The 15,634-nt window shown below is 43.0% G+C and overlaps 1 protein-coding gene across 5 annotated transcripts in view; it reads right to left on the bottom strand.

Annotated features, from left to right (window-relative positions):
* PLEKHM3 (pleckstrin homology domain containing M3) overlaps positions 1-15,426 on the bottom strand; it is a 146,328-nt gene extending 130,902 nt beyond the window's left edge. For all 5 annotated transcript variants that reach the window (XM_008145227.3, XM_054723175.1, XM_054723176.1 and 2 more), the window contains exon 1: positions 14,661-15,426. In XM_008145227.3, coding sequence (XP_008143449.2) covers positions 14,661-15,267 — 607 coding nt within the window. In that variant the 5' untranslated portion in view covers positions 15,268-15,426. The remainder of the gene's footprint in view (positions 1-14,660) is intronic.
* Between the last annotated feature and the right edge of the window lie 208 nt (positions 15,427-15,634).

The raw sequence follows: 15,634 nt of genomic DNA, 5'->3' as shown, positions 1-15,634 counted from the left end.
GCTCAACTGTGCTTATGCTGTTCCCTCCGCTCACAATGCTCCTTCCCACCACTTCTACCAGCTCCCAGACACTTGCCCTCACTCAGCTACCCCCTCTTCCAGCAGGGGGATTTGTCCTCATCCCCCCCACTCACAATCCCCACCCCCTGCCTGCCCACATACACTCCTGGATCAGTATCAGTTATATATTTAAATCCTCTTCCATGGGCTCTTGTCAAGCTGTATTATAACCATTTATAATGCAACTAGAGGCCCAGTGCATGAAAATTCATGCACTGGAGGGGGAGGTCCCTCAGCCCAGCCTGCCCCCTCTCACAGTCCAGGAGCCTCAGGGGCGGGAGGTGACCTGGCGATCAGGGAAAGGCAACACCCCATCACACCTCTGCTGCTGCCACTGCCAGCAGCACAAGCCTCGGCTGGCCTTGGTTACCTGAGCCTCAGGCAGCCCTGGGCAGCTGGGCAGCCGCCATCCAAGGCTTGCCTGCGCCTCGCTCGGGCCAGCGCTGGGTGGCTGAGGGGCTGAGGGGACTGAGGGACTCCGGAGGCAGGTGCATGGAGCGGACGGACCCGCCTCAGGACGAGCCTAGCCTTGCTGCGCCTGCTGCCCCGGCGATGAGGGGACTGGGCACCGCCATCTTTGACGGCTTGGCAATCAATTAGCATATTCCCTCCTTATTGGCTATGGGTGCTGCCATCTTTGAGGGCGGGGCAGTCAATTAGCATAATCCCTCCTTATTGGCTGTGGGTGCTGCCATCTTTGAGGGCGGGGCAGTCAATTAGCATAATCTCTCCTTATTAGATAGGATACCTGGTACATAGTAGGTGCTTTAAAAGAACTTGTTGAATCAGAAATAAAGCTTTTAGCACAATGCCCAGCATATAGTAGGTATAATTCCCTTCCACACTGTTTCACAAGTTTATCTGGTCATGCCATCTCTAATCAAGGACTAAACACAAACAAGTTTGATACTTTAATAAAAAAGGACATCACTTGGGAGATTTCCTGGTACTTTGATCAGGCGTGGAAATGATAACCCTGCAAGAGGAAGCAGTCCTCCCTGGTAGAGACTTTATTTCTGACAGGTTCCTCAACCTCTTTGCTGACACACATTGGACACAGTCATGAGCTAACTGACTCATCCCCAAGAGAAGACAAATCACACTCCCAAAGGGCATGATTTCTGATCTTGGCTGAACAAAAGCCGAGTAACACAGATCTAGATCTTAAAATAGCAAACCAGAGAGAAAAGGAAAGAAATGAGGCAGAGAAGAGCCTGTTTAACTGCTTTACATCTCTGGTCCTGACATTCATTTGTATTTCTGTGGTTACGCAAAAGCCACTGGTTTCTTGCAACCCACACTAATCCCTTTGTAGAAAGAGATAATGGATGCCTGTTCTCAGGTTACCTTTCTGCTCTGATACTGCAATAAGGGCAGTGCTGTTAGACACTGTGCCGCCCTCCCCTCTCATCTCCACCAGCACTGATGAGAGCTCCACCTTTTCCATAAGACTCCTAACCAAGCGACCCTCCATCCCCATCCCTCCTGCCCAGCGGCTCAGCTACGCAGTCCTGAGTACAATAAAAATCACCTCTGTCGCCGTTAGCTAGGACTTTTCCTCTCCTTTTCTTTCCTGCTCAAGAGCTTTTTACAGCAACTACCATGAACTAGAAATTCTACACTAATTGGGTCCAAACCAGGAGCAAACCTGACAAAATCCTCACTTCTTTCTAACTGTACCAGCTAGGGTGGTAGATGAGAAGTCCTGGGGTGAACTAGATGGTAAGTCTTCTGAGGGAGTCTCAAAAGTTCCCTCACCTTCCGGATGCAGAATAAGGGGTAAGGAATGCATTGTTTCAATAATTTTCCCTACCCCGGCTCAGACCTTTCTAAATAGGTATAGTAACTGGAGACAGAAGAGGGGGCACAGGAAATGGCCCATACTTAAGGGCTGAGTTTGTAGTGTAATTTCTTGAAAAAGAAGAATCAAGAAAGCAAATGTGATCAGAAAACTATTCCCTGGGGTGTGTATTCCTCTCTGGAGTGCCTGTTTATATCAGACCTTATTAATATTTGGGGTGTGAAGTATTAATTATCTTTGATTGTAGAGCACTGGAGAACTACCATTTCTCTAACAACTGCTATTTCCTACTAGATCTGATGAAGTTTAATTTTTAATATTTTTTCTATTGACAAAGTAGAAGTTATATATTTAAATCTAAGCTTCATTAGTTTATTATAGTTCAGCTTTTGTTTCCCCAGACCATTTCAACTCATTTAATTAACCCACACATGATTGTAAAGTGTTCAATTTTACAAATTAATATAATATCTGCCTTAACTAATATCACAAATTATTAATATCACAAATTAACTAATGTCCCAACTTCAGATGGGACCACTGACAAAGATTATTGTGATTGCCTCAATAAAATAGAGAACAATGATTAAAATGAATTGCTGTGCCTATAAATTTCATCCTGCGACCACAAGACAGTAATTCCTCATTAAAAAATACACATACACACAAAGAAAAACAAAAACAACTCTTTGTTTACCCATTGCTTTCCACTTTCAACAGGGCTTTCAAGGGTGAAGACCCTTTTTCCTCTCCTCCTCGTCGGACGGTGGCCAGTGCTGTGCTTTCAGGACAGTAATTACTACCAGCTGAAGAGGAAGAGGGGCATTTTCCCCCCATGCACCTGAGTCATTTCTGTACTCAATTAGCTTATGACTGTCACCAAACACTTCCCCTTTTGCTATTATTTCCTCTATCTGTTCTCAAAAAAAGTTTCCATTCTCATGGCCACCACCTTAATCAAACTCTCAAATAGGCTCCCACGTCTAGTCCGCCTCCTTCCTGGCCATTTCACAGTTACCAGTTTAACCTTTTTGGGTCACTTGATAAATCAAAACCCTTCACAAGTGTCCTGGTGCTACACAGTAAACTCCAAACTCCAGTTTGGCCTTATAGGATTTTATTATGGAAATTTTCAAACACACTCACGAACATGCAGATGAATAAAATGAACATCCCCGTGGAATCATCCCTCAGCTTCAAAAATCACCCAGTTTCTGCTATTCTTGTTTTATTTCTCCCACCCCACTTCTTTTTCATTATTATTTTTTACTGGAATATTTGAAAGCCAATTGCAGACATTTATCTATTCTAAATACTTCAGGGTGTATCTCTAACAAATAAGGCCTAGCTCCTTATACCATCACTTTAGGTACCAGGAGTTTAAGATGTGAATTTTGGGGGTACTCAAATATTCACACTACAGCATCAACTTCTATCATATTTTTAATCCTGACAATTCATTCTTTTATTCATTTCAATGGATCCCAAATTTTCCACACCTTTACTCTCCCCAAACAGCTAGTTCCACTGTCTCTCTCTTCATGCACTGTAGGAAACTCCTTTACATATACTGTACTTGTCTTCCCTGCAACATTACACTAACCAACATCCTGTACAAGTCTCTAGAGCAGTGGTCGGCAAACTCATTAGTCAACAGAGCCAAATATCAACAGTACAACGATTGAAATTTCTTTTGAGAGCCAAATTTCTTAAACTTAAATTTCTTCTAACGTCACTTCTTCAAAACAGACTCGCCCAGGCCGTGGTATTTTGTGGAAGAGCCACACTCAAGGGGCCAAAGAACCGCATGTGGCTCGCAAGGTGCGGTTTGCCGACCACTGCTTTAGAGGACAGCGTTAAAGCCACAGGTGCTGAAGCCCAGTGGCTTAAGTTTAAATCATAGTTTGGGCCTTCCTGGCTGTGTGACCATGGGCAAATTACTTTACCTGAGTCTCAGTTTTATCATCTTTAAAATGGAACCATAGTAACAGAACCTCCTTCACTGTACCACTGTGAGAAAGAAGTTAGTAGTTCTTAGAACAATGCTTGATACATCCTAAATATTCAATAGATGTTTCCTATTTTAGTCTTCTAGTCTCAAAAGAAGAAACTTCTTGCCTCCTTGTTTATGCCTTCCACCTCTATACTCTGTACCTAATTCCTTCCCACTTCTTCAGAATCTCCTTTTCCATAACAGTTTAAATCATCCCTCGATTAATCTCTTTTCCTCCCGTCTTCCAAAACCCTAAGGCTTGATGTATCTATTAAAAAAATTATTCACGTGATCCTACCACCTCTTCTATGGCTCAACCTGTCTCTTTCCTTCAGATTGCAACTTGTTATAATGCCTCCACTTCCAATTGGCCTCTGATTGCTGCTCTGACTTCATCTCACATAGGCCCACATCCCTTCTCTCGCTCCAGCCACAATCCTCTTAAGTTCTTTGAACAAGCCAAGCACACTCTAGCCCCAAGGCCTCTGGAGCTGCCACCTCCCCCCAGCTCCTCTGCCTTATTTGTCTCCTCAGTTTTCCACCTCAGGTGCCATTCTCAGTGAGGCCATCCCTCCCCACCCTGGTCCCTCTCTATCTTACTAACTTGCTTTATTTCTTTCAAAGAACCCTCTCCTCCTTGCAGGGAGGTGGGAAGGAGATGATGTCTCTCTCAGCCCTGTGTACCCAGCGGCTGGCTCCATAAATATTTGTTAAATGTACATACAAAGAACTATTCTGTGTATAGCCCAATTAGAGCCCTTCTTTTTCTTTTCACAAGTCCCACTTTCTCTTTTGCTAGTCACCCTAATTTGAGTCCTCATCGCCTCACATCATGATGACTGGCAGAGCCTTCTCACTGACTTCCACCCACTTCCATTCCTTCCACCTACCTATCCATCCCACGTACTGTTGGGGGCTAAGGAGAGCCAATCAATAGCGTCCCTGAGCCTCACCCAGATTGCAAACCAACTGAGGTTAACAGAGGGTAGACAGGCTCGTGGAAACCAAAACATCAGCCAGTTGGAGGATGCAGCTTGGGGGTCCTCCCAACAAACTGAACCCCAGGATTATACAGACTTACCTCTGAGTCACAAGCAGCAGTTACTGCCCTAGGCTTCCCCCTCCTGGGGGACTGCCATGACAGGCTGACGAATGGAGGAGCTCTTATGGAGGAGCAACCAGAATTAGTTCTCCTGTGAGAGGCCAAGTTCTAAATGCCTGGTTCCTCCTAAGTCTGCCCTTAAGTCACACCTCCCAGGGGTGAAGGGTGCAAAGGAGGGAGAGAGGCAAGAGTGTTAGTCTAATTGATGTCCCTTTACACGGACACAAAATCTATAAGAAAGAAGGTTCCCTGCTACCCTCCCCCACACACATTACCCCTCAATCCTGTGACTTCCAGACTTCTTGTAATTACCCTTTTAATCTTCACTCTCAAGTAATTTTCAAGTGCTTCTTGCCAAACCTATCACATTAAGTCTAACTGTCTGGCTTTGAAGGAATTCCATAATCTCAGCCTACTACTGTACTCTCCCAAATGCAGACTTGTTCCAGATTAGTCTCCCGGCCACTCCACACATGTGCTGTGTTCATCTCCACCATGACTTTGTGCTCAACCCTCCCAGCTCAGCTGCAACTTCCTTCCCCCAATGAAGACTTCTCTGACATTCTCCATCACAATCAACTCTCTTTTCTTTACAGTCCTGGTTAGCAAAACAAAGCCTTCCAAGTCTACTTGTATCATGTTATAGTATTCAACTGTGTTTAAGCCAGGAACTAGAGAAAAAAAAATTTTTAACTAATTTTAGGTCTTTGTTCTCCTCACTAGAGGCACATGAGAGAAGTGAAATGAACAGGATCCATATTAATCATGACACTGCCACAAATGACCATTGCAAAGAACATGAGGAGAGTGAAGCCGCAAGACCCAAAGAGGGGCTTTGTAAACATGGTCCACAGGCCATCGTAAAGTGCTGGTCGCCCCGGTGCTCTCGGATACTTGTTAAACTTATTCTGGTAGAAATGAAGTAGGCTCAAGAACTATCTATCCTGTGAGCTACTCTGGATACCTTCCTTTACTGATAAAAAATAATGTCCCATTTTTTCTCCCTTCATAATAAACCCAGGGAAAAGACATATTATCTGTGCAGACTCTGACAGATATAGACCCATAGTATACCTGCTACATGTTAGCGAGAGACATCCATAGGGATCTTTTCCATCTAAGTTCTTGCAATGGAAAGCAGGGATAGAGCATTAGTCAATATAGTCCTGGCCAATTTCACTTCTCAAGTGTGAGCCTTGAGATTACACACCCAACCAACTTCTTAAAAGAGGCTTTCTGCCTTCTGGGACAAGGGTAATCTCGCATCTTATTAGAACTCTTGACCCAGAAAATTCCAAACATCAACTTTCAACTATGCTCAGTCATTGCCATAGTAAGCTTTCTACTCTTTTCCTCTAATCTATAGAAATTAAGTATAAAAGAATATCCTATACTTAGGCCAACAGATTTTAATATAAATGCATGTCATTACTATACCTTGGGTATCATACAGAATCACAGAAACTTAGAAAAGTCTTTAGCCTATCCCTAACAGAGGCAGAAACTGTCATTTGCTTGCCCCATTGGCTAGGTTTCTCCCCCAACTTCTTTACCAACAGAACGCTATTTTGTTCAGGCATGGTGGCATATGCTTAGAGGAAATGGCCTATCTCCAGCTCCATGAAAAGAATCATGATTTGTTTAATCCAAATCACAGTAATTCTATTTTCTTTTGCCAGAGATTGCTTTAGGTGTGGACATGTGACCCAGTTCTGGCTACCGAGAAGGTGTTATTGGAAAGAGACCCAGAGGAGGTTCCCTGCTTTCCCTTCCTGACTTTGGCTGTTGATATGTAAGACAACGATCCTTTGGACTGCTATAGCCATCTTGTACGAGTGAGGGGAGAGAAGAGACATCACCAATACACGGAGGACAGCATAGCAAAAAGATGAAAAGTGCCTGGATCTCTGATGACCGTGGGACTACCTAAGTGTTTATTACATACAGTGCTTGACATTCCCTAAGTGCTCAATAGTCATCTGTTAGATAGATGAAAATATAATATGGTAAGTGGCCTTACTATTTCTGCCACTTTTGTTGAGTATGATATTACTTGCTTCTGAAAACATTCTAACCAATTTAACAGATTTGGAAAGAGATTCCAGGAAGAAAAATGACTTGGCCAAGGTTATACCATCAAGAGTGCAAGTTGAGAGCGGAACTCCAAACTCCAGACTTTCGATCTGGATCAAACTGTGTTTTGTTTGTGGTGAAAGAAGTAAGTCCTAAACTTCCTCAGGCTTGACAGAGAGTATTATTGAATGGTTATGTGTGGCCTCCAATGTCTGGCCTGGCTTGGGAGGCTAGCCCCTAGCTGTATGGCCTGGTGTGAGGTCATCTTCTCTAAGGCTCTGCTTCCTCATTTTTAAAATCAGAACTATATCACCTATCATATTAAACTATTATGACTATTAAATAAGATAACCCTAGCTGGTTTGGCTCAGTGGATAAGTGTCAGCCTGTGACTGAAGGGTCCGGGTTTGACTCTGGTCAAGGGCACATGCCCAGGTTGCTGGCTCAATCCCCAGTAGGGGGACATGCGGGAGGCAGCCAATCAATGATTCTCTCTCATCATTGATGTTTCTCTCTCTCTCTCTCTCTCTCTCTCTCTCTCTCTCTCTCCTCTCTCCCTCCCTCCCTCCCTCCCTCCCCTTTCCTCTCTGAAATCAATGAATATATATTTTTTAAAATATATTAAATAAGATAAATTATGAACAAGTCTTAGCACTCTTAAATGATAGTATATTAATAACAACAAACTTCATTCAACTTGACTCAAACTATAGGTAAGGAAAATAGAAAGAGAGGCAATTTCCATTTTAGGGGGAAAAAACTACTGTCCTGATTTTCTAAGCACCAATACATAAAATTAAACCAGACACCTTGCATATGCTCATATTGGCACAATACAACGTTTTCTATAATATGGTTCATAGCATCAAAGAACTTCCAACCTAGTGTGGGAGATGGATGTTCAAGCAATTACTTATAATGAAAGCAGCATAAAATGTGCTGTAGAAACATAAGGTGAAAGAAAAAAGAGAATTTTAATTGAGAAAAAATATGGAAAGGTCTCAGGGAGGATGTGGCATTTGAATTGGCCCTTGAAAGATAATGGAGGATTTTGAAAACTAAAAAAGGCAGGAAAAGTATTCTGGGATGAAGAGACAGCATGGGCAAAGGCCCGGGAGCTTGAAAGCACATGGCACATTCAAAAAAGGGCACATAGATGTGGCGTGGGCGATAAAGTTAGAAATATATCTGGATGCTTTATAAAATTCATACTTGATTATATAAAAAAATGGAGAAGCATGATTCAATTTTGAGAACCGAGTGGCCTGAAAAGATTTATGTTTTAAGAAGGTAACTTTAGCAGTTTGTCAAATTAGTAACTATAGTTCTTCTTAGCCAAGAGAGATAAAATACATTAACAGAACAGCCACAAAAACGTCAGACACTTCATTTTCAGAGTTCCATATAGAAATGTTAGGAATCAGAATGCGGCTGTCGATGAGGCACGGTGGGTTTCCGAATAGCTGCCACCGGCCAACATTCAATAATGTAACCAATGGAAACTATACAACCATATAAAAATCAACTTTCTTTGACCTATTTTAGCAACTTCTTTGTACTGACTAATCTTGCTGAAGGGTGAATCATAAATTCAGCAAGAGACCATGTCCTGGTGACCTCACTTGTTCTAAGCCTGCAGGAATATTCCCACCTCTACTGGCTCCAAGGCTTTTGAGAAACATCATAATTGAAAAAGCAGTCATTTTAGTATAAGTTCCAAATTTGGCTTTTTTTTTTTTTTTTTTCCAAGTGAAAGATGGGGGAAAAGGGAATCGAAACAGAGTAACATAAAACTCAGGATAAAGAAACCAGACTGCATGGTTTTTCTAGCCCTAAAGAAAATCTCTGCTTGAGACCTTTTCCTAAAGCACTGAGAACAAGAAAATACAGGCATAGGAATGGTACCAGGTCACCAGAGAGTGAATCTGCCTGAAACAAAAGCCCAGCTGACCACTGCCCTTGCCAAGCAGATGAAAACGTGAACACAGTCAGGGAGAGAAAGTCAGTCAGATTCCAGCAGTCTGTTGAGTTTCAGAGCTTCATAGCTAATGCAAAGAACGTCTTTAAAAATGTTTTTATTTAAAAGTACAACAGCAGTTCATCCAGAAGTAGAGTTACCAGGCACACACAAATCTCTCCGTGTTGAATAATTTCAAGCATACCTATATTTCCATCACCGATCTGAGTACAGTAATTAGCTCCCACACAACCATGAGTCAGGGTCAGTTCAAGTACATCCGAGAATGATGTCATTTTAGAGTTGGGAAGGACTGTAGAAATAATTTAACCTGCTTCACTAAGTTTATAAATCAAAGGCAACAGACAAGTGATTTTTTCCAAACCTGGTGAGTTAGGATACTATACATTTGTGTCCCAGTTGAGTGTTCTTCCCATGAAGCCTCACCTCCTCTACTAAGTGTACACACTTAGAGGTATAAAATAACCTATTTTTCATAGTGGTAACATAGCTAATGTTCATAGGACCTTTTATGTTCCTAACTTAATATATGTTTATAGTGGGATTGTAATTCTATAATGCCAGTACCCCGTCTTTTTCATCCTACAGGAAAGTCCCTGGTGCATACGGCTGAACCATTAGTCAGTGAACAAAAACAAGATGGCAGTGATGCAAAGGACTAACAGGACAAGTATGTATACTTGTCAAGAGCATGTCTGTATAGAGCTAAGGTTAGGGCTAAGACGAGAAATGAGCCGTTCCCTCAGGGCTAGTTCCCAGTCATATCTCACTCCAGCTGCCTAGGGCATGGCAGACACTGGGATGGCAACAAGGAAAGGAAGCTTTGGCCTCCACCACTACCTTGGATTCTATAGAAATAACTACTTCTGTTGCCATTTTACCTTAGATCTATTCCTTCCTATGAATCTATAAGCTCATCGTTTTGACACTACTATCCAATCCCCAGGTACTACAGATAGCGCGAACCAGGTTGGAGTCAAGCCACACACCATCAACCTGGTAGGACCCACTAGGAATATCTTTATCCTTTAGCACAGGCAATGTTCCATCTTAAGAAGCCTGTCCTAGGTCTGTCTCTGCCTGAGGCAATGCAATCTCTATAATGTATTTGCATGCTTCTAAGTAAGACTAAAAAGAGCAGCCAAAGATGGGGCAAAACCACAGCCATCTTTCCATGGTTACAAACCCACGGGAGTCGGTTCCCTTAAGCTCTCTGCATAGCTAACATTCAAGAAAGTGAAAGACAAAGTTACAGTCTTCCTTTTGCAGATTCATTGGTCTCCTAAAGGACTGTGACCAGCTCTGACTGTCCTTGTATTTTAGCAAATATGTTAAATGCTGAAAACAATCCTTGCTTTCAGCTAGACTGCTTTGGTGTGTCTCAGATTTTCCTAACCAATGATCTAATTTTAGTTCGATGAACATTATCCAGGTCTGTTTCTTCCACACTACTTCCCGCCTCTACCCCACAGAGATTGACGGCCAATAAGGCTTTCGAAGTGGAAGGTTCCAAAGTAAGCCTAGCTTAGTGGTCAAGAGCATGGGCTCTGGGGAAAGACTACCTGGGTTCAAATCGAGGGGTCCCTGTTTACTTGCTGTGCGACTGAAAGCATGTTTGAGCAATACTATTTTGAGAGCACTATTTTAGGTACTGAGGATAAAACAATGAGTAAGAGACCATCCCTTCCTCAGCAATCAGAAACTCTGGTGTAGAAGATAGCAAACAGTTGATCACAAGTCAGTATAATAAAGGAAATGAATGGTCTATTTCCCATTAACAAGTGGGACAGTTCATAGCTTTGAGAAGGTACACTTCAAGAAAGCCAATTCAAGAAATGTTTATTGTGGGGACATTTTATGAGATAGACTGTGCCAGGGAAAACTAGGAGTGATTGGTAATGTCACCTTGATTCTCACTGATGAGTTTCAAATTCGATTGATAATAGCAAAATCAATATTAGTAAACATTTATTAAATGTTTACTATGTGCCAAACATGGTTCTAAGAAGTATTTATTTATTTATTTATTTATTTATTTATTTTGTAATCCTCACCTGAGGGTATTTCTCCATTGATTTTTAGAGAGAGTGGAAGAGAGAGGGAAAGACAGAGAGAAATAGTGATGGGAGAGAAACACATCCATTAGTTGCCTCCTGCATGAACCCCCAACCAGGGCCTGGGCTGGAGAGGAGCCTGCAACCGAGGTACATGCCCTTGACCCTTGACCAGGGAACCTGCAACTGAGTTGCATGCCCTTGACCGGAATCAAACCTGGGACCCTTCAGTCCGCAGGCTGATGCTCTATCCACTGAGCAAACCGGCTAGGGCAGAAGAAGTACTTTTAGATGTCTTAACCCATGTAATGCTCACAAGAAACTGAGGTGAATACTACTACTTTTCCATGCTTTATGACAAAATATAATAATAATTATAAAGACAGATTAAGAAACTTCTGTTAAGAGCTAATAAGTAATGTAACAAGGAGTGAAACTCTAACAGCGTAGGTTTAGAGTCAGTGTTTTTAACCAATATCTTGTCTGAATAGAAGGCCTTCTTCAGACAGGCTTGCCCATTAACAAAATAGCTGATGTTACACCCCAGCTACCTACTGCCCTCATTATACCAGAACCCGATGTGCTTTATACCAAAAGCAGCAGTTATCCTCAGCAAGGCTCAAAAGCCCAGTTATTCGTCAGTAAATGAGGCAGAAGATGCAGCAGTCCTACCTAATGAAGATCCTTGGAGTTGTTGCTATGAAAGGAAAAAGAGGGAATAAGGGGTGAGGATGGGCAAAAGAGAAGGAAGGGGAGGATGAGTAGAACCATTCCTTGTAAGTCTTTAAGCTACTAAAGGTGAGCTCAGAATAGGAGCCAGAAAAAAAAAAAAATTAACTGGAGAAAACATACAATTTTGCAGTAATAAAGCCCTTAGGTAAGAGAGTGACACAGCTAGACACAAAATCAAGTTGACCTCATCAAAGAAAACCAATTTGACTAAATTTTATTTCTTTTGAAGAGCCCCAGCCTCTCATTAACCTGGTTAATTGTTAGACCAGCAGGAGTAGGAGATGGGAGGACGATGGGTCACTTTTGGTCACTCTGGATTTAAAGTGCCCATGAGACATTCCAGCAGACATGCTCACCAGTCAGCCGGATGTGCACGTCTGGAGCTCACGGAAGAGGTCTGGCCTGACCCCAAATGTCCAGCTCCAGCCAAGATCTACACCCCTCCCTCTGCTTTTGGCATATTCTTTCAGGAGAAACAGTAAGCCTTTCTTCAGTTTGGATCACTAATTTCAAAGGTTTTAAAGTAAACTCAGCCCAGCCAGCGTGGCTCAGTGGTTGAGTGTCGACCTAGGAACCAGGAAGTTATGGTTTGATTCACAGTCAGGGCACATGCCTGAGTTGCAGGCTCGATCCCCAGTGTGGGGCATGCAGGAGGCAGCTGATCAATGATTCTCATCATTGATGTGTGTGTGTGTGTGTCTCTCTCTCCCACTTTCTTCCTCTCTGAAATAAATAAAAAATATATTATTTAAAGTAAACAACTCAAAGATCTTGGCTGATTTGACTAGAATGCACATGAATGTTGGCATATCCCTCCCAAAGGTGAGAACTGCAGTTGGCAGCCTACCCAGAACTCCTCTGTGGCCGTGGGCACTCACTGCTCGTCCCTGCCCTTTACCAGGTTAGTAATCAAAACATGACGTAGCCTGCTTGTCCTTCAGATGCCAGAAAGGAAAAGCATCAGAATTTGCCCAACTTTGCTACTGTCTCCTAAGATGTGTATCTCATGGATACCCAAAAGGTGGCCAGGTTATGTTATATCAATATCTGCAAAGGCCATTTGTTACAGTTCATTTTTCAGAACACCATTCAGTACTTATATTTCAACATCATTTAATATTCAACTTTTTAAAATTGAGAATTAAAAAAAATAATCATAATCATAAGATACTAAAGAGAGAATCTAAAGAAGGTCTGGTTCTTACATTTACAATCCGAACAAGATAGGGAAAATGAAACTGGAAATATGACACCTTTTAACCTTGGTTGTACCAGGGATTTAGAATGGTTGTGATGACATAGTCATAAAAATCTCTGTGAACTCTAAGAAACCAAAAACAACAGAGGCTGACTGCTAATCAGGGAGCACACCTGCTTGTACCTGGGCTCAAGGCAGAGCTCTCCTTCCCCAGGCACCGTGGTCCCAGAAACTTGTTTGTCCCTAACGTCCAATCAGCTACCACACGCTGTGCTTTACAATGTCCCTTTCTTCTTGCTCCCATGGTCCCCACCCTTGGCTAGATGTTACAGCGGGCTGTTGAAAGTAGGAGAAATCACAAGTCATAAATCTGAGTGGAAAAAAGTATTTAAAAGGATGGATTTGAACTGGATATAAAAATAAGGCAGCACCTCACAGACGGGAATGCTGCCTTTCCTTAACAGACACTAAATTATATCCTTGCCTCAAGTTGCACTTATAAACTAAGTTTTATTATTATAATGTTAAATGTACCAACGGAATACCAAGCAATGGTAGAGGACTGAAGTAACACTAAAACAGCAAGTAAGTAGGTAAATTAGTCTCCCCAGTTAACTGAGCAGAAGCTCAATCTAAATTAAGAGTTAAGCAGGGTAACTGAAGAATCATCAATAAAAAAAAAATGGATATCCTACAAAAGAGGTTATCTTGAGAGAAAATGCTGAGGGAAACAGAGAGCTGGTTTGTCGTGTCTCACAGAAGAGAGTCCATGTGTGAGTACCTGACTATATTTATATACAGTATAAGGGTACATGTATGTGTATAAAGTCTGGGGGGAAAATAAATTCAAGGTGCTACACTAGGAGGTCTTAACAAACCTCTCCAACCTTTTCCTCTCTCTGGCCGCCATGAGACCCTTTGCTCCTCTCACAAGGGTTGACTTGATGTCTCTGCACCTCCCATCTCTTCCCCTTTCTCACACCATAATCCTGACCACGTGTCCTCTACTGAGACCCTTTCTGCATCTTCGTGTCCTTCACGGTCCAGCTCAAGTTCCATACCTCTCACCAGCCCTTCCTGACAAGCCCAGCCTCGGGAGTTTTCTCCTTTCTCCATGCTCTTTCGGTCGCCGTCACACACTCACCAAAAAAATCCCAACAACAGCGAGGAAAACAGAAGTTCCCTCGGAATCATTCCAGCGGACCATCTACTTTCTCTCACTACTGGGCGCCTTCCTGAGTCTTTGTGTCTGATCCCCTCAGCTAAAGGAGAAGCTCATGGCAGGGACTGTGTCTTCACACACCTTTAACTCTTTCACAGCACAAGGCTGCGCCCAATGTGTGATCTGATCAACATCTCCTGATGTGAAGAAACAGTATCTCATACAGTGTTCAAAGGAAAAATGCTACGTTCACTAGGAGAGCTCTGATTCTCACATGCAAGACTAGAAAGGAAGAATTCACCAGAGTTGTCCTTTCGCTCAGTCCCTCCCATGAAGATAAGACTGTAGACTTGAAGTAGGATAAAGTGTGAACGTAAATGGAAAGAGAAAGCTTAAGTAAGCATAGCCAGACATGGATACTGGAGAATAAGGTTCTCCTGAGGCAAATGGAAAAGACACAAAGGAAAACCAGCAGTTGTTCAACAGCAGTCAGACATAAAAACATACCAGTATTTCCTTGAGCATCTTCTATCTTATTTGGTGAGGGCGACAGGAACGACGGCCTGGTGAAGTGAGGGCCCTGAAGAGACGGTTGTTGCGGCTGCTGCTGCAAAGGCGTGGTCTTGAGGATCACCCTCCAGTCCACCTGGGTAACATCTGACCTCGATCGCGCATGCCCTGGCTTAAAAGTCGTGGTCTCATCCAACAAGTCATTCACAGAACGAGGTCTGTCCCTGCGACGCTGACAGATGTTGAAAAAATTAAAGGTTGAGGCTTCCTTTTGTTCCATCCAGGAAAGATTATCTGGGGCTGTCCCTTTCTGGACCATAAACTGTTCTTTGGCAGGGAAGACATTTTGAACTTTGGTTTCTAAGAACCTGGTCTGACAGTGGTCCCAAAGCATGCCCCCCTCGCCTAGGGAGGCAACATTTCTGATAGCACCATTGTCTGTGATGTCACTGAGTACCTCGTGCCCCACCAGTTCAGGGACTTCCTGGATCCCATAAACCTCTGCTTGCTGAACAGCCTTTTCTAGCTTGCTATCGAAAGTACTGAAGAAATCCTCAGTAACCTCCAGGGCGGGGCTGATGTCATCCACCTCCAAAGCTTCCATGTTGCAGGCTCTAGGAGGCCGCCGCCTCCCCAGCTGGCTCAGGAAAGGGCTTCATGAGCATTCAGCCAACAGAGAGATGCTCTGGGCAACAGAGTTCTGGGGACAACTGGAAGGAACCTTATTCGCTGCCTGGCACAGGCCAAGCATAAGGGTGGTTGGTGTCTTTCCAGCCACTAAAAGCTGAGGATGGCCATTAACAAAGGTGTCAGGAGACAAATGTTCCTTCGGGGTTATTCTTCAGTGAGATCTCTGTAAAGACAACAGGAAGTGCTTGTCAAAGTCAAAGCAGTGCCATGGCAACCCTTAATCACCTGGGAGAAAATAATAAAAAGGACAACGCTGACACATAGTTCATTGTATTCTGTAG

The sequence above is a fragment of the Eptesicus fuscus genome, chromosome 11 (genome assembly GCF_027574615.1).
Source record: "Eptesicus fuscus isolate TK198812 chromosome 11, DD_ASM_mEF_20220401, whole genome shotgun sequence".
Lineage (NCBI taxonomy): Eukaryota > Metazoa > Chordata > Mammalia > Chiroptera > Vespertilionidae > Eptesicus > Eptesicus fuscus.
The sequence above is the reverse complement of the archived record's forward strand: the minus strand, read 5'-3'. Positions and strand labels throughout refer to the sequence as shown.